This window comes from Dermacentor silvarum, chromosome 1, assembly GCF_013339745.2.
Source record: "Dermacentor silvarum isolate Dsil-2018 chromosome 1, BIME_Dsil_1.4, whole genome shotgun sequence".
Taxonomy (NCBI): Eukaryota; Metazoa; Arthropoda; class Arachnida; order Ixodida; family Ixodidae; genus Dermacentor; species Dermacentor silvarum.
In genome coordinates, this window is record NC_051154.1 from 140,488,868 (window position 1) to 140,508,143 (window position 19,276).

The 19,276-nt window shown below is 48.9% G+C and overlaps 1 protein-coding gene across 1 annotated transcript in view; it reads left to right on the forward strand.

The window, feature by feature from the left end:
• Positions 1-5,397, forward strand: part of LOC119436144 (annulin) — a 42,232-nt gene extending 36,835 nt beyond the window's left edge. Inside the window, exons 14-16 of the mRNA XM_037702906.2 lie at positions 848-1,008; positions 1,341-1,480; positions 4,601-5,397. Of these exons, the coding sequence (XP_037558834.1) occupies positions 848-1,008; positions 1,341-1,480; positions 4,601-4,781 (482 nt within the window). The 3' untranslated portion in view covers positions 4,782-5,397. The remainder of the gene's footprint in view (positions 1-847; positions 1,009-1,340; positions 1,481-4,600) is intronic.
• The last annotated feature ends 13,879 nt before the right edge of the window (positions 5,398-19,276 follow it).

Genomic DNA, 19,276 nt, shown 5'->3' on the forward strand with positions numbered 1-19,276 from the left:
TCGTTTGGCGCTGAGACAGGGTTTCCTGTGCTATTTTCAACGCCAGCGGTCCGTGAGTTCTGCGGCGCGGGTACTGCGCCGCCGATTTCCGACGTCGTCGTCGCCGTGATGCTCCATATAAAGTCCAAGTGGGATAACATTGTCGCAGCGCGCTGTATGCTGTAAGTGCGAGTGAAAGCTTGCGACGAGGGTGAGCCTACGATGGCGGCTCCATCCCACACATGCAAGGGAGGAGGGCGTGGAGGAAGCGCGCCGTCTTCCATTGCGCGCACGGCACGGGAGGGGGGGGGGGGGGGGCGTCCTGCTTCGGCGTCCTGCTTTGGCGGCGGCTGCGTATGTCGCGGCCGCGCGGGCCCTACCTTGAAAGCGATCTGAGATGGGGACCGACCGCGCCGAGTGCTGATAGCTGCGTGTGCGCTGTGTTCTCGCCGCTTAGTTCGCGTTGAAGCGGGAGGCCGCACGAAGGTCAATTCGCTCGCTGCTGCTGCCGCGCTTACTCACTACAGCGTTTTGACAGCGAGTTTCCGCGGTCATCGAGTGAGATGTGTTCATGTTTGCCTGTGCGTGTGTGACATCATGCTTGTTAATTTAGTTAGTAGTAAGCGAATGTTTTCAAGTTTAAACGGCTGATAAAATTACTATCCTAACTTCGTATAGATGTCTAATAATTTGCTATCGCAATCGATGCTTCGCCTAGCTTTCAGGGGTAACTGCGGCTTTTTCTAAATAACTTTGGCATCTGGCAGCCTATCTTCTCACGATACACGCTCATTTATAGCAATAGTCAGTGGAAAGGGAAAGCAAGGCAAAACACAGTGATTTTCTCTTCTTTTTCTTACGTTTACAGAGGAGATGCTTTCCTTGACGGTTCACTACAAGGACTACGAGAGAGACATCAACGACCAAGCGACCTTTAAGGTTACCATGATGGCGTCTGTTCCGGAAGTCAAATACGACTACATTGCTCAAGAGGACTTCATGCTCACCATGCCGGAAATCGAGATCAAGGTACACACAACTGAAGCAGCCGCCCAAATAACATGCGGCTAGACTAAGCGAAGCCTTTACTGCTCGGCGCACGTACCGAAGTAAGCGGCCGCAAATGGTGATTGTCCGACCAGTTGGTATTGATTTCAAACATTGAGTGCGTGGCAACGCACAAGACAAGAGCTTAGACAAAAAAAAAAACATAACGTGATGATCTACGGTGTCCCGTTCTTGTGCTCGTTTTATGCGCTGCCACGTCCATAAACTTGTGCAATGAGACTCAACTAGCAGTGCTGTTTTCGTGACTTGTAGTTATCGGCGTTGTCGCTTTTAATCTGCGCCCATTCTCGCAGGCGTATGGTCCGGTCTCCGTGGGACAGCGGCAAAAGTTTACGGCAAGCTTCCAGAACCCTCTGCCAGACAAGCTTACCAGGTGCTTCTTCGCCATCGAGGGACCGGGTCTGAGCAGACCATACTACCTTGCACTGCGAGAGTGAGTTGTTTCACACTTGCCTTGAGATGGCTTAGTGGCCATGACGCTGTGGTGCTGAGTACGGGAATGCAGCTTCGATTCCAGACTGCAGCTTTCGCGTTGCGGGCACAATGGAACATTGTCAGGTTCAGCGAGATGGACGTGGACAGGCCTGGAGGAATAAGGAAATGGACAACACAGGCGCTCTGTTCGCCCATTTGCCTGCTTTATATCCACGTCAGCTAGCATTGCTGCTCAATACCGTGCAGAAACGCTCGTGTGTTCGGATTTCAGCGCTCGTTTTAGGACCTCAGCTAAGGTACAAAGTGAGAGAGAGAGCAATAGTGGCCCCTACTTCATTGAATACTACACTGCCTCGGCGCAAAGTATACTGCGCTCTCTGATCTATGAGTCATCCCTCATGGTCTAGGTTCAGCTGTCGCGCTTTTAAAATCAGTGAGCACACAATTCTCTCTTTTTAAATATCGCTCTTACCCTCTCTATTTAAATATCCACCACAGAGTTCAACATCCTTGATTGAGTCATCATGCTGATCGAATGTTGTTGTTGGTGATACTGATAGCTTACGGTGTGTTTAAATGCCGTGTTAAATGCCGAACGACAGCTCTCGCAGGCAATGTTCGTGGAAAGGCTTGTTCAACTTCGAGGCGTCTCGCTGCCTCCCGTGTAATGTGGTAGAGCAATCAGCACACCGTTTGTCCTACAACAGCCCTCGCTCCGCGAATGCACAGCATCGTTATATGGTTTCGTTATATGGATAACTTCATGCAAAGCCGGTTTTCCGAAAGTCCACTTGTACCCGAAGACCTGGTGTCACTGTATCACCTTTAGCGATAGTTTAGACAGATGCAGGTTAGAAAATATATATCTATAAAGCAAACCGGAATCCCGCTAGCCACCCTAACCACGCGGCTATCATATGTTAGGCACTTCAGTGCACTCAAGGGAAGCCGAAAATATTTTCTTCGGCTGGGCACAGTAAATGGCGTAAACTACGTAATAGTGAAACATATATGTCTAGGCACAATGCAGATAATGGTATCTCACCTACCGGAGGAAATGTAGTTGTCCGTGCTGTGTTAAAGGGACACTAAAGAGGAACAGGAAGTTAAGCTGGAAAAGAGAGGGACCTTCAGGAATGCATGCAGTTTTTCTTGGGTGCAAAAATATGAGTTATTAGCGGAGACCAAAGACCAAATATCTCTTCCTCAATTTCACTCACCCCAGATTAGGCGCTGCAGCAGTGTCATCGCAGATTTCATAGCTCTCAGCGAAGCAGAATGCGCCATGATACGTCACCACTTGCGTAAACGGCCGAGGCGCTGGCTGCACCATGGCTGCATGGCCGCTGCGTTTGCGTTCGCCGCGATGGATATTACCGTTACTGCCGCTGAACCTTGCAACGAAAAGCTCTCCAGGGAAGCAGGACTGCATTTCAGCGATATTCAGTGAAACGGAACGCGAAATGATCCTCCGTGCTCGAGCGGTAGGTGTTTCCGCGTGCGATGGCGGTGAGCCGCCGGCCGCGCCGGCGGGAAGCAGAGCTTCGTTTTCGTCGACGGAAGGCGAGGCGTCCGGTCCGCCAGGCGACGATGTTCCCGACAGAACAAGCGTAGAAAGTTGCGCACGTACTCGGTATGGTTATTTCGTGCCTTTATTTAATGACATTCAGCACTCACCGAGCCGCCAGTTTGCTGCTGGAGGGCACCGGTAGGGGGTTTAATGAAGGCCGCATTGAGGGAACAGCTGCTCGAGAAAAGACTGGCCTCTGGGGCACGCCAAGATCCTTTCCGAGGGCAGAATTATATACATAATCCGAGGGCGAGAAATGCAGAGAGCACACCATCGGTTTCTCTGGCTCTTTTGCCGTTTTATCATCGGCAGAGCACTGAGCCATTGCGAACGCCGGGTCTCATCACGTGGCACCACATGAAAGGACGCAGTCGGGTCAACACTGCCGCTGACCCTGAGCAAGCACCTTGCGCCGTTTATACAGCCCTCAACACTACACACGAGGCATTTTCTGGCTGTTTCCCGCGAAGTGAACGTTTTTCGAGCCACGCAGCACGCAACCAAACCCTGTAGAACAGAACAAGTGCGTGCGATGATGCATGGAGCAAAACGAAACTACGAAACTATCACGACCGAATGTAGCACCATGCCATTTTTTCTTATTTATTTAATTTGGCTCTAAACTTGTACATCCTCGCTTGAAACGGTTTAAAAAGTTGGCAAATGATGTTTATGTACGTTTAAGGTGTATTTCATTTCGCGTTGTATTAACAGCGATAAATCGCTCTCGACCAATCGCGACCGGCCTGCGTTTGTAATCTCCGACGTCACGAACGTGTAGTCCGGGAAATTCGAAGGGGCGTCAGCACCTATCCTTCAGTTTTTCGCTATTTTCTCGCTTATTAAACATCTGTTCGCCGTAAGAACTGTATGACTGTGATTGTGATAGGATAATCTACCATTAAAGCTCAACTTCCGGTTTCTCTTTAGTGTCCCTTTAAAGCCTCACTAACGACAACTCAAATGAAGTGTTAGGTTCTTTCCAGAACGAGTATGCCTATATACCAGCTGATTTAAATAATGGGGTTTAACCTCAAGAAACTGCGCAGTGGGTTATGAGGGACGCCGTTGTGGAGGGAGCCTAATTAATTGTTGACAACCTTGTATTCTTGAACGTGCACCTAAAGCACGGCGCACGACCGTTTTTTTTTTTTTTTTTTTTTTTTTTTTGCAGTCCGCTTCCATCGGAATACTGCCGCCGCGGCCGGTTATCGAACCGGCCGCGCGATCACCAGCGCGACGTCATCGCCACTGAGCCACCGCTTAATTCATGATACGCCCCTAGCCCGTATTCAGTTTGCAAATGTTCATGTTGTCGTATAGTTATACACCGCCCAATGACAGCGTCTCAAATCTTGCTCTCCTTCTTTCTCTTTTAATTATCAACGCACTTAGCATGTTATACACGTCCTTCTACCTTTCATGCGGGAAGCAGGTCATACGCGTGTTTCATTCCTTCAGACGTAACTTGCGGCACCAACGTAGCACGTTCTCACTGTGCCCGCGATCATTGCATTAATATGGTCCCATACTGACTGTGTTTTCCAGAGGAGTGCAGCCGAGGAGCGAAGCCTGGGTGGAGTTCGCGCTGACTCCAGCCACGATGGGACCAAGGTCCATCGCGGCCAAGTTCATATCGCAACAGCTGAACGACGTGGAGGGCTTCTTGGAGGTCAACGTCCAGGGCGAAGAACCCGCCAATGCGACATTGACGAACACCGTCGAGTAGACGATCGCTGTTCGGTCACGCTCCGTGCCGAGTGGTTTTCAAGCCTGGCAGATTCCGATGCTCGGCTTCCCAACTCTAATTGGCGACAGCGGAATAAGGTGCTTGTGCACCCGTACATGCAGGGGGGCATCGTCAGTGGCCGAGTTCTAAAAGTGAGAGAGAGAAAAAAAAAAGAAAAGCACATTTACAGCGTTCCTTTCCTCCCTTTTATTCACTTCGTATTCCCACAAATATCGATATAGTATTGCAACTAGTCTGCTTGTTTATTTTTGTTCGTGTCGTATTGTTTGCACTTCTGTATTTTGGCCGTATGGGGTAGATGTCGCTGACGCATAAACGCTCTTTCTATTTCTTTCGCACGACCGTGTGCAGTGTTACGCGGTACATTGCATGAACGCACTTAAAAAAGTACTGCCGGCAGAAGTCCGAGTCATGTAAACAGAGGTTCTGTAATGTTTCACGAGGGTAGTTTTAGCGGAAATAAAAAGGAATATGAGACTGCGGCAAGACGATAAAATGCGAAACTGCCTCGCGACTTGGTCCCACTGTAGAAATGTAATGGTTGTCTGTGTCCGGAGTTTGAAGAGAGGCCAATAAAGCAATGCGTGAATCTGCAGTGCTCTTTTCTGGCTTTCTTCTCGCTGACCTGTAAAAAGAGGGGGAAGTATATTCGCGTCTACGGCCGCATGCTTTAGCACATGCTTAATGCGATTTCTATAAGCTTAGGAGAAAAATAAATAACAGGATAGTCGGAGACATACCAAAACGAAGTTACATTGACGACTTATACCGTATAGAATCCGTATATATACGCTGGTACTTGTGCGTACGTGCGTGCGCGTGTGTGTCTTGTATGTATGTATGTGCGTGTGTGCGGGCGTGTGTGCGGGAGTGTGCGTGCGTGTGCGTGCGTGCGTATGTGTGTATGTGCGTGCGTGCCTGTGTGCGAGATAACCACAAGATTTCGAACCGATGTGTGTGAATACAGGGCAATATCGCAAATGGGAAGTAGGGTATGTGAAAATGATGCCACTGCCTTTGAGTCACAATATCCGCACACACGCACACATGCGTCGAAAAAAATATAAGAAAGTTCTCATTTGTGTGAAGCAGACCTCCATGTGTTGACGCCTTTCTTACAACGCTCAGACGCTGCAAGAAAGAATTTTGAATTGCCATCAGGCCGAGCGCTGTTCCCCCATTTCTTAAACTACCCACCAGATGGTGTTACAGACCAAGTTCTAGCCAAAGATGGCTGCAGCAGACAGCTGGCGCCCTAGCGTTTAGCACTGCCTAAACATGCGTTTGCTCGCAAAATTCTCCGAGACATGCCGTTTGCAGTGGAGCAAGCGAAATAGGAGGCAATGATCAGTTTGAATGAATAAATTTATCGAATAATTTGACGCTATATTTATTTCGGCCTCCATAGCCATTTCGAAATGTAGAAACGCGGAACTAGACCTTTATGACGACTCCCTTCAACGTTCCAATATAAACATGTGCCGTAAAGTTATGTTACCAAGAAGATTTTTGATGTAATTATTTAATGAATTACCATGCTTTTTCATTCAACTGATGTCCGCCTGGACAGATAGTTCATCTGTTGTGGCGTAATTCAAGTAAATCTAGCAAACACATTATTTGAAAAGAAGTGTTCGAATGAAAAAAAAAAAAACAGACACCCACAGAGTATATATATACATATATATATATACAGGGTGTCCCCACGGTCATGTACCAAGATATAAAAATATGCAAATTCCGCGTGGCTGGACAGAACCAAGGTAGTGTTGTTTACCGTCGCTTGGAGATACTCAGATTATTTTTGCATTCCGCCTAATTAGATAATTAGAGTTAAATAATTATTCAACTTCTCAAATGTTATAATTACATTAAAACTGTCAATGAGAAAATTGGAGAGCAGCATGACAGACTCCCGATACAGCTTTCTGTTGGTCAATACGTGCTACATAAAAGTGTTTTACCGAGCGTGAAAGAACCCCCCGAATACACGTAAAATTGCCGCGCGACAAGCCGCTCGAGCTACTTTGCGTGTATTCGCAGGTTTCTTTCACGCTCGGTAAAACACTTTTATGTAGCACGTATTGACCAACAGAAAGCTGTATCGGGAGTCTGTCATGTTGCTCTCCAATTTTCTCATTGATACTTTTCATCTAATTATAATATTTTAAAAGTTGATTAATTAATTAAGATCAATTGTTTAATTAGGCGGAATGCAAGAAATAATCTGAGTACCTCCAAGCGATGGTAAACATCACTACCTTGGTTCTGTCCAGCAACGCGGAATTTGCATATTTTTAAATCTTGGGGCATGATAGTTGGGACACCCTGTATATATAGACCTAAAAACCATAATTTTTTGCCATACTCAGAAAGCGCCGAATGGAGAAGATGCCAGACTGATCACGCAGCTTCCAAGGGGCAACGTAAAAAAAAAAAAAAAGAAAAAGAAAAAGAAAACAAAAGAAAAGAAAAAGTTGGCAGTTTCCCTCTAAGGGAAAGCGATGACAGCGATAGCAAGGATTAGCGTTGCGCTTGAACTCCTCCCAGGGTGTTCTAACTCCACGCGGGAGCGACATGTTGGAGCGACGCAGCCCGCAAGGTTACTCCTGCTGGGTATAGTAGAAGGAACAGCGCCCTGGCAGCTACCAGGCGTCTCACAACAGTGGGCGGGATGAGGAGCGTCGCACCTCGATGGTGCACCAGGCGAGACGGACGGGAAACCCTTGGCGGTACACATCTCCCAGTGAAATGTGAGATAATAGTAGCTCGACGTTTACCGACCGTTCCGCTAACACCAGTGACCCAGCAACTCAGAAAGAACGCTAGTGTGCTTATAGTGTGCGCGCACAAAGCTTATGACAACACCGGATTGCCAAACGCTGCCGTCGCTCTGTCACCTTGGCCACTCAGCGTATAGTGTTGACAATGCGTCCACTTCGCTTCGTCGTTTTTGTAGCCAAACGCACTCCGCGTCTCTGGAGCAGAGTTGTACACGTTCCTCTAAAACAGGAACGAAAGCTCGTTCCTCGTTCCTTCCCAATCTTGGAACGAGTTCCCGTTACAAGTTCCTTTAATTTAAAGGAACGCGTTCCAGTTACACTTCGAACATTGGGACGTGTCGTTACATTAACGTTACATTTGATTTTTTTAATTAAAATATAGTTTAGGATAATCCTGAGGTGAAATAAAGTATGGAATTTAAAACTCACATCGAACTGCGTATAATATATGAACTTGAACATTGCCAGCAGCAGATTATCTGGAGTTAAAAAGAATCCGAAGAAACGCTCCCAGACAAAAATTTTCAGGGAGTACCGGACATAGTCCAGATATGTCTAACTGCAACTTTGGTGCTCGCCCATTACAAGTGCAACACATATGGTACTTTCCACTTCGGACTTCAATGCGGAGTCAGGATACTGCAATTCAGTTGTGCAAATAGAAAGTTACTCACATGCACCCATATAATTAAATTTCTTGCACAAGAAACCGCATCGAAAGGAATAATACATAAGCGTTTAATGAATGCAGCAGGCCGGCATGGAGGTAACTACAGGAGGGAGAGTCACGTGACAATCTTGAAGCCCAGTCATTAAAAAAACTTCATAGCCCTTCCCCTGTCGAGAAACTGGGGGTGAGCGAAGCTTGTGGCAATATGACGCTATCGCAGGCGTTCCGCTTCGTTTGCCCTAAACTCGGGGTCGCGGCTTTTCGCCGACGTTTGACCTCAACATTGCGCTCCCGCAACTCGGGGTCTGCGGATGTTCACTGATGGCTCCACCTTCGACGTGATACCTCCTTTGGGAACATAAAGTTTTTCATTCATTCTTCACGTGATGTTTCGCCTGAGCTTCGGTACTCCCATGCTAGAATCGGCACGCTAGAATCGGACGACAAGCTTCGCTTACCCCCATTTTCTCGACAGGGTAGGGGCTGGTGATTTTGTCTCTTTGGGTCCCACGTGTGACAAGAGTAGTTCAAGGGCGCGTTACAAGTCCCCGAGCCCACAGGGGCATGTGCCATAGAGCTTGGACGTTTTCTGCACTATCACCAGGATCGGTACACTTTTTAGTGTGACACCACCACCGCCTACACTTGTGAGGCAATACAAGCTTCGCTTGAAAAAGTCGACGTTTCGCCCGAAAGGCGAAGCATCGATTGCGATAGCAAATTAGCAGAGAGCCAAACGAAGTAAGGATAGTACTTTCAGCGGACGTATCGACTTGTAAACATTCGCTTGCTAACTAAATTAAAAAGCAGTGTCAGCGCGCACAACAAACATGAACACATCACACTCGATGACCGCGGATACTCGCTGTCAACGCTGGTGTGAGGAAACGCGGCAGCAGCAGCGAGTGAAGTGACCTTCGTGCTGTGTTGTCTATCGCTTCAACGCAAACTGAGCGCTGAGAACATACAGCATGCACAAAGCTACGAGCCGCCGACGCGTCTATACACTCTAAAAAAGGTTTACACCCATTGAGCTGTATCTTGTCCCCTAACAATAATCGTCATCTGTCTTGTCCGCATTTTCAATCTTTAACGCTGCGAGCCCGGTACTTCCTAGTCACGAAAGGCTTGCGCGTTATCAGCGTGACACTGCGTTCTGGGCAGGAAAGTAGCGATCACTGAGTTTTCAGGAAAGGAAACGCAAGCAAGGCAGATGACGATTATTGTTTGGGGACAAGATACGACCCAAAGGGTGTAAACGTTTTTTAGAGTGTATACTGTGCCCCCATGCAACGCAGGTCGCTCTCAAGATAGGGCCGGGCCACGGTGTTATATACTCTTTAGGTGAGGACACTCGCCAGACTCGATCAACCAGATAAAGTAGCAAAGGCGCGCGCCGATCGGCCCGGTGACGGCAGCGGATACCTATCGGCAGTACGACGCAACTTCAACACAGAAAGCTTTTTATTGGTTTAATCTGCCGTTGTTATAGCAACCGGCGGTTTGCGGGAAATCCGAAATGATGGAGTGACGCACGAAAGTAGGTCACCGGGGAGAGGGCATGCGCGCGTTCCTTGTCGGCGCACGCTCTCGCCTGCGTTCTAACTGAAGTTGCGTCGTTTCGCCGATAGGTATCCGCTGCCGTCACTGCCCCGATAGACGCGCGCCCTTGCTACTTTATCTGGTCGATCGCGTCTAGCAAGCAAGCCGAGAAGTGTCCCCACCTGAAGAGTATATATCTTACACCGTGGGCCGGGCGCAGCCGCCACATACGCAGTTCGAGCCGGAGTCAAACGCCGCCCTTCCCGTCCCCCGATGTGTCGCAACGTTGAGTGCCTCGCGCGTGGTGAAAGACGGCGAACTTCCTGCCCGCATTCCTCCCTTCGCGCGGGCGAGATTAAGCCGCTATCGTCGGCTCCCCTCGCACGCTTTCCTTCTCACATAAAGCTTAGGGCGCGCGGCGACGGTGTTATCGCCCTTGGAATTATACAGAACCTCATGGCGATGGCAGAAATTCGCCTAGAGTGACCATGTAATTGCTATCGCAATAAAATGTAACAGAGAACTCACTAAAAAAAAAGCAAAACCCCTTTCTTAAAGAAGGATAGTTGAACGCGAAGCTTTCGCCCATGCAAACTGAATTAAAAGTACAAAGCCAACGACCACGCAACGTACCCAAGAAATGCTGAGCGACCCGATGCGATGCATAAGTGATTTGTTTGCTTGTTTAGGATTGTATTTTTTGAACGTTGAAGTTGAATGAAGACAAATTTCGTTAAGTTGCATATTCTTTATTTTATATCATATAGCCGTTGATTACACGCACACACTCACACTTTCACGGACTACATGCCGTTGCCGATGCACGGAATCGGCCTTACGGGCACGATCGCGCTCGCGCTTACGTTCGCATACGGCGGCCGCTTCTTCTGCCGTGCGCTGCACCCGCGGCCTACCCAAGGTGATGGCCGGGAATGCATTGCGTGACGCGCGTAATACAATGCAGATGTATACAGTTCGCCTGGATAGCGTGGCGTTGCTGTTCGCATTGTTCTTACCGGTACAGCTGCGAATGTAAACTGTAGTGTTCTACAACTGTGTGCGCAGATGCGCAGATTGTTCTATTGTGTGCGTAGAAGTGCAGATAGTTCCATTGTGTAAGTTGGCTTTCCTGCAGTGCCTTTTTCGAGCTCACGGACGAATCAGTCAGACATAGAAAGCTTTGCTTTAAAAAATGCACCATAGTCACGTGATCGGCAAGCGGTGGTTCTTTGCACCTCACGTGGTCGCCCATCCGCTCTGCATGATGTGCTGTGTACGTGCGTGCGTCCGTTCAATGTATAGTGGGACATTTACAGAAGGAACGCCGTTCCCTCTGCCGTTCCTTCGTAAACCTAACGAGTTACCGTTACAGTTCCACTGAACCTTAATGGAACGGTGGCGGTCCTCCGTTCCTCCCAAAAGGAACTAGTTCCAGGAACGCCGTTCCGTACAACACTGCTCTGGAGGCCCCCTAACGCTCTAACACTCCGCACGCGAGCAGCGCATGCGCTGTCAGCGGGACAGCACGACAATGGTGATGGTGCCGACGGCAAGGTAGATATACCTGGTAGCGAAGCTTCCATAGAAGCCCATACGTTCAAAACATGGCGGTTCATCGGCGGTTCATGGGGCTTAGCACCATCTGTGTGTGGAGAGAACACTTCCGGCGGAAGAAAAAAATATCATATCTGTTTAAAACAGAAGTGACGTCATTTTCTTCTCAAAGGCGCGAAATTTGTTTTCGGAGGCCTGCCACTACAGCTTATATTCAAATGCCCCGCCATACGACTTGATGGGCGTTCCGAGCTTTCAGTGCGGAAAGCAATGCAGGAAAAGGTCAGCCGTACGGGTGTCGAAATCGCATCCCTGCACAGAACATACTTTCTTTGGAGGCCGACGAACGCTTTGGTCGTAGAATGCTCGTCCTTTCGTCGGACGCCAAGCCCGTCGGCCAGCGCTGTCGCACGAAAACAACTAAATTAAACACTTATCTGGCGGTTGCAACTTTCTGTTTTTGACTGAATAAGTTAAGAAACAATGAGACTACCCACGTCACCAAATTCAGACAAACTTCGGCAAGCAAAACAACACAACATGTGAGGGGGCGTATTGTAACAGGTTAGCTTTACGAGCGCGCCTTTTGCACACTTAAGAGCTTCGTTGCATTGCAAGTGATAGCGGCTTCAACGCCCGCCGCTATCGGTGGGCACTCTTACGGTGGGCGCTGAAAAAGGTACTTATTGATAATGATCAAGTAAAACACAATTGCCTTTTCTTTTCTCGCCATCCGTATATAAAATGGATTAGGAACTTTATTTTCGTTGAATGAATCTGACTGTGTCTCTCCTTATTTATAAAACACGTTTTTCTTTCCCAATGTTTGTTCCCTCCAAACATAGTCGCGCTTCAATCGCTGCTCCCATAACCACCCTTGCTGATGTCGGTGACAATTCGTTCTGAAGCGCTTTTCGCCCGAAGCTTCGCGACCTATGTGAATCGACCTTGCCGACGGCGTGAGCACGCCGCGAGCGTCCGTATAATTGACATCGCAATAAACACAAAACTAATAGTCAGTATGCAAGAGTGCAACAGATCCAAATGTTCCAGTTCCACTTTAAAGGGACACTAAAGAGAAACAGGAAGTTCAGCTGGAATAAAAGAGGGACTTTCAGGAATGCATGCAGTTTTTGTTGTGTGCAAAAATATGAGTTATTAGCGGAGAAATTCGTAAACAAAGACCAAATATCTCTTCCTCAATTTCTCTCACCCCAGATTTGGCGCTGAAGCAGTGTCGTCACAGATTGCATTGCTCTCAGCGAATCAGAATGCGCCATGATACGCCACCGCTTGCGTAAACGGTCGAGGCACTGGATGCATCATGGCTGCATGCATGGTCGCTGCGTTTGCGTTCGCCGCGATGGATACCGTTGCTGCCGCTGAACCTTGCAACGAAGAGCTCGCCAGGGAAGCAGAACTGCATTTCAGCGATATTCAGTGAAACGGAGCGCGAAACGATCCTCCGTGCTCGAACGGTAGGTGTTTCCGCGTGCGATGGCGGTGAAAAAGCAGAGCTTCGTTTTCGTCGATGGAAGGCGAAGCGAGCGGTCCGCCTGGCGACGATGTTCCCGACAGAACAAGCGTAGTACTCAGTATTGTTATTTCGTGGCTTTATTTAATGACATTCAGCACTCACCCAGCCGCCAGTTTGCTGCTGCAGGGGCACCGGTAGGGGGTTTGATGAAGGCCGCATTGAGCGAACAGCTGCTCGTGAAAGAACTGGCCTCTGGGGCACGCCAAGATACTTTCCGAGGGCAAGATTATACACACAATCCAAGGGCGAGAAATGCAGAGAGCACACCATGGGTTTCTCTGGCTCTTTTGCCGTTTTATCACCGGCAGAGCACTGAGCCATTGCGAACGCCGGGGAGCCGGGGCTCTCCGCGCGACACCACATGAAAGGACACAATCGAGTCAACACTGCCACTGCCCCTGAACAAGCGCCTTGGGCCATTTATACAGCCCTCAACACTACACACACGAGGCATTTTCTGGCTGTTTCCCGCGAAGTCAACGTTTTTCGAGTCACGCAACACGCAACAAAACACCGTAGAGTGGAACAGGCGTGCGCGACGATGCATTGACCAAAAACGAAACTACGAAACTATCACGGCCGCATGTGTCGCCATGCCATTTTTCCTTATTTATTTAATTTTGTGCTAAACTTGTACTTCCTCGCTTGAAACGGTTTAAAAAGTTGGAAAATGCTGTTTATGTACGTTTAAGGTGTATTTCATTTTGCGTTTTATTAACAGCGATAAATCGCTCTCGACCAATCGCGACCGGCCTGCATTTGTAATCTCCGACGTCACTGAACGTCCGGTAGTGCGGGAATTTCGAAGGGGCGTCAGCACGTATCCTTCAGTTTTTCGCTATTTTCTCGCTTATTAAACATCTGTTTGCAGTAAGAATGGTATGGCTGTGATCGTGAAAGCATAATCTACCATTTAAGCTCAACTTCCGGTTTCTCTTTAGTGTCCCTGTGTACATATACTGTTAAATCCACAAATGTGCGTTTCGATGGCTATAAGTGTAGGGCGCGTATACATGAGGTTGCTTGTCCGTCGCCCGATGTGCGCACGCAGCTTGCAGTACATACAGTTTTGTTGCAGAACCGAGCAATTGGTAGCATTGCGCCGACTGCCGATGTGGAAGAGCGACAGCATCGAAACAAAACTGTGCTTTCTCGTAGCTAAAGACATTAAAGTGACCCATGCCGTTTTTCAAAAATTTCTTTGCAGACAGGTAGTGCCGTTTAAGGAGTCGAAGTTAGCCGAGAAAGATATACTCACAACACAGCTGCACGAGCTTCCATTATGGTGGTAAGAGCGAGCCTTTTCAACACCTGTTCTGAGAAGGTATGGTACAAGCATGGAGTGCGGTTCTCGGACAAGTCCTCTAGACGTTAACTGACGGGACTTCAACCACTGACGACACAGTATAAACACCCACAAAGCGCGGCAGAAACCTCGTAGAACACCTGACAGCCAGGGGGGGGGGGGGGGGGGGGTTTGCGGCTCGTTAGCCTAAAAAGACACACGAGCTCTTCTGCAGTACCTGAAGGCGACATATTTGAGCGTTCGCCTGTCGACAAGCTGAGCCGTGCTAGTGCGTGTGTTTTATCTGCACTCGTCTTCTCTCTCTTTTTCACACCCACATTACCCTTCCCACGTTTAGAGAAAGAAACTGGACAAAGTCTGTGTAACTTCCCTGCCTTTCAGTCCCCCAGCCCTCGGTTTCTATCTCGTAGAACGCTGTCTCGCTATAAATGATCGACAGGATCCTTTCGTGGCCCCCCATTGTACATGTCTGAAAAACTGACTGTCTATTGCGCATGTACTATCCACCAAAAAATGTTTAGGGACAAAGGGATCTGGCAAAGAGCTGAATATCTCCGCAGCCTCAAAGGGCAGCCTGGTATTCCCACTTCCAGCCTCTACTGGTATATGCGAACAACATTGTGGTGCACGGTTTTACTGGCTAGTCTTAAAGGCTGCTTGGATATTTAATTTTTTATGAGATCCCGTTTTCTGATAACTTTTTTGGTCGATAGTACACATCTGGTACACATCTTTACACTCTATGCTGCACTTTATAGAGCTTTGTTTATAGGATTTTTACACTACAACCTGATAGTGCTTTCTAAGTTTCTAGTGCGTGCAAGACTAAGAGAGAGATAGAGAGCAAGAGAAGGAAAGGCAGGGAGGTCAACCAGACGAGCGTACGGTTTGCTACTCTGCTCTGGGTGTAAGGGCAAGGGTGAATAGAAAGAGGAAAAAGTTGTCGCAGTTTCACCTGAAAGGCGAAGCATCAATTGCGATAGCAAATTTGTAGAGAGCTATACGGAATAATGATATTAGCTTTATCAGCTGTATAAACTTGGACATGCAGCAGCACCGGCAACACGCAGAACTGTTGTCGACGCCGTCGGCGTTTTGCCCGCGTTCGCTCAAAATGCATGCGGCGTTGGTGACTGTTGCCGGAGCCTCTGATATAAATAGGCACTTGGTGCCGCAGCTAAACGTCGCCTCCCTTCCCTCCCCCTCCCCCCCTCCCCCACGGCCTCTCGCTCGTCGGAAGAAGGCGCGTTTGCGCTACATATATGGTGATTGTTAAGGAGGAAAGAGACGCCTACTTCTGCAGCCCTTAAGGGAGCACGGCGCAGAACGCGCGTTTGTTCTCCGCCGTGCGTTCACTCCCCGTGAAAGCGCGCGCCCCTCGCGCCCTTTCACTCGCACATACAGCGTTCGGCGCGCGGCGACGATTTCATCTCCATTGACGTCATACGAAACCTCACGGCGACGGCGACGGCGATGACGACGGCGACGCCGACGGCAGAAATCTGCTTTTGAGTGTCCATATAATTGCTATCGCAATAATAGAAATAGAAAGAGAATAGAATAGAAAGAGGAATAGAAAGAGGAGCCCTGAGTGCACGTGGGATGATGCACAGGGACACTATAAGCGGTCGCTTAAACCGGTGCACTTCAAGTAGTGTACTAGTGCACGAATCGCTTTTTGTGCCAGTGACGGGTGTAGCCACGGTCTGAGTATCTTTGACTCAGAGAACGGTGTCGAGTCCAGTCGGTTTAAAGTTTTCCTGAGAGAGAGGCGCTGTATGTCGTAGCGAGGACAGGTACAGAATATGCGCTCGATGGTTTCCTCGCACCTTGTTACAATTGGCGTGTGACACCCCGTGCAAAAAGGATTATCGGAAGACCATGCCTAATCGAAACGGAGGATGGATCCGCAATTTGCTATGGGTATCTCGATAAGTCCCCGATCGGGCGGGCGCCCCGCAGTGATTACGGGCCCCTTTGTGTGCGTGCGCACCAGGAGGGAAGGAAGGCCGCCTTCCACGAACTGTGCAACTCAGGAGCCACGAGTCGCCGCTAGCGGAGGCAAGCACGTGCAATGTCGCCTAGGAGAGAGGGAGCCACCGCCAATCCCCGACTGGACTCAGTACATGTCACGTGACGTTGACGTGAGCGAAATCCCACCTACGATTTTAGCGTGCCTATTTAAGCGGCCCCGCAATGTATTTTCTCATTATTCTCTTTTTTTTTATCCTTCACCAACCATGAAATAAACAGTGCAAGTTTCGCACTAAAAATCGTCTCGCACTGCCTGGTCGCCATAGTCTACCGGACGCCTGCATCCTGCCGACAACGCCACGCTAGCTAGAAGTAACACCGGTCGACGTTGTAGTAACCGGCGTGGCAACAACCTACAAGAATCGTACATCGGGCTCTCGCCCATTCCCATGCGATAGGAGTAAGTGTTCGTGAACGCCATTCCCAGCCGCAAGCGGAACAGAAAGGTTGTTTACTTACAACTTACAACTTACATTTAGCAAAAGCTAGATGTAAGTTGTAGCCGTAGCGAGGGGTCCAGCTTATGCAATCGGCAATTGAAGGCACTTGAACTCCAGAAAGCTTGTGACTTTTTGAGTGCAAGCAGACGAAGTTGCCTGGAAGTGTCCGTCAGCAAAGTCGTTGCCGACGATGCCACAGTGAGCAGGAATCCACTGAAAGATTATGTTGTGCCCTGTTTCCCGAGAATAGTGGTGTACTTCGCTGATGTCTGATATCCTCTGCTCGTATGTTCTGTGATGTAAGAAAAACTTGATACTGTGAAGAGTTCCCTTCACAAGTTCCCTGAAGAGTCACAAAATATGACACATTTCTGTGCCGGCTCTTCGGTGACGTAGGTCATAGCGGCATGGAGGGCTGCAAGTTCAGCTGCCGTAGATGTAGTCAGGAGTCATGAGGGAGGTAGTGGTCGAATACTGCACCAGGGAGACCAATTCCTGTTCTGGTGAGGGAGTGACTTTGTTGAAGTTTAGTGGGCTTTCCTAATTTGGTTGCACCTGGACTAGTGTAGCCCCACTAGCTCTCGGCAATATATTCAAGCGAAGCTTGTATACGCTAGCCTGCACCGGCGATGTAACGCTAAAAAATCAGCTGCTCTCCCAGCTGCTCGAGCGTCGTCGCATCTGGCTCATTGGCGCCCCTCGGGATGCGCTCCTGCTCGTGCTTGGCACACGCTCGTCCCACTGCTCCTGTGTTCTTCGTCGTCGTCTTCTTCCACAGCTGGCTGCGTTACCGCTCATCATTCCAGCGTAGTATTTTACTTCTCTTCTGCCGTCGTAATGGGGAGGCCGCGTTTATGGCGGTATGAGCCATTGCTTAAGGGGGTATGAGCCATTCATTGTCTTACGTAATGGACAGTTTTAATTTTGAAGCAATATAATTTCGAAGAATCGCAAGTGGCAATGGCAAGCGAATGCTGCTAACCACGCCGCCGAGCAAACTCGATACATCGAACACAAGCGACAACGGCGGACTGCGGGCATACCGTCAGTGACGTCGTTCTCTCCGTCGCTGCCGAACGTGTGTGTAACCGCATAATTGAGAAATACTTTAATGAACCCTCGGGATTAACCCAGTGATAAACACCGGGGCCGCACATTTCAGCTTCGCTGGTTAACCATCTTCATGGAGTAGAAGTCTTCCGCAGCTGGCTCATTGGCGCCCCTCGGTTTGCGCTCGTGCTCGTGCTCGGCACGTGCCACAAACGAGTCAACACAAGCTTTGCTTGCACCCCTCTTCACAGTAGTGGAAGGGCGGTCAATTTTACAGCGAATATGTATACCTCTATCAGCCAAGGAAATTTCGTGTCATTGGCGTAAGCAAAAAAACTCACAGGCCTGCGCGGCACACGCAGCTCAAGAGTAGCTCCAATTTAGGCACCACGCACAACAGGGTCTTCGCGGCAGTCTCTTCGCCTCGTTTTGAAGCGAACGATCTGAACTGTCCGCCCGGCGTCGACGGCGAGCTGCAGCTTGTAATGCTCTCTGCACAGCAGTCTGCTGAGCCCGATCAAGCCTTACAACTGCAACTTACATGTCGGGCATGCTGCGTTTGCAGGCACCTTAACTAGATGGCGCCACCATACTGGCGGAGGCTCGGGCAGCTCGGGATCACGTTGATTCGTCTGAATCGCATGTCGTCGTCGGCGCCTGCGCACGTTGCGTTTGCAGGTGCCTTACCTAGATGGCACCACCATACGGGCGGGGGCTCCGGTTGTCTGCGCCTGCGCGCCTGCCTAGGAAGCGTTTATAAGGCATTTTTCCGCTGCCCAATTGCAAGCGCTTGCGTGGCTCAGTATTTGCGATTTCTATATGGGGATCGCAGTGGGAGCGCACCAGCCGGTGCAATTTGTTTCATAAGGTGAAAATGGGGGTCTAGGGCTCTCGCATCTGTTCTTAAAGCAGTTAGTGAGCAGATTCTTATTTGTGCGGGATCAAACTGATGTATTTTTGAGAACTGTGATCCAAGCACGATTACAGCACTATCTATCTGATTTTGTTGTATCATCGTTTTCTTTGAAAGCAGGACCGCTTAGTTCTTATTTGCGTGAAGTGGTTATGTCTATACGCTTGCTCAAGGCAAGATTTTCATATGAATACTTGTCTGATGTTACGAAAAAGCGTTTGTATTGTGATATTCTTGATGTATTCTTACCAACACCTGTCTATCGAGCTGTCTACAAGCTAGGTCCTGAACGTGATGTGTTAAAGCGTGTTAAAAAATGCCGATCAGGCGCCCAGGTAAAACATTCTTTTTTCAAATACATACAGACACTCTCCCTGTCAAGCCATGGTTACAAAGTAAAGGTCTTTTTGTACCTTGGTCAGTAAACTGTTTAATTTGCAGGAAAGCGGAAACAATAGAACATATTTTTCTAGGCTGCCACGATGCCGTATTCCCGTGGGATGTCTTGCAAAGAACTCTTAAAAAAATTGCCATTGCCAACCAAAAAAAAGCCCTTTTGGAGTCCAGTTTCTTCCATGTGCGGATACAGGGGAAGTGCCGAGTGATATGCTAATGTTGCTTTGCATGCATATCGTATGGAAGACG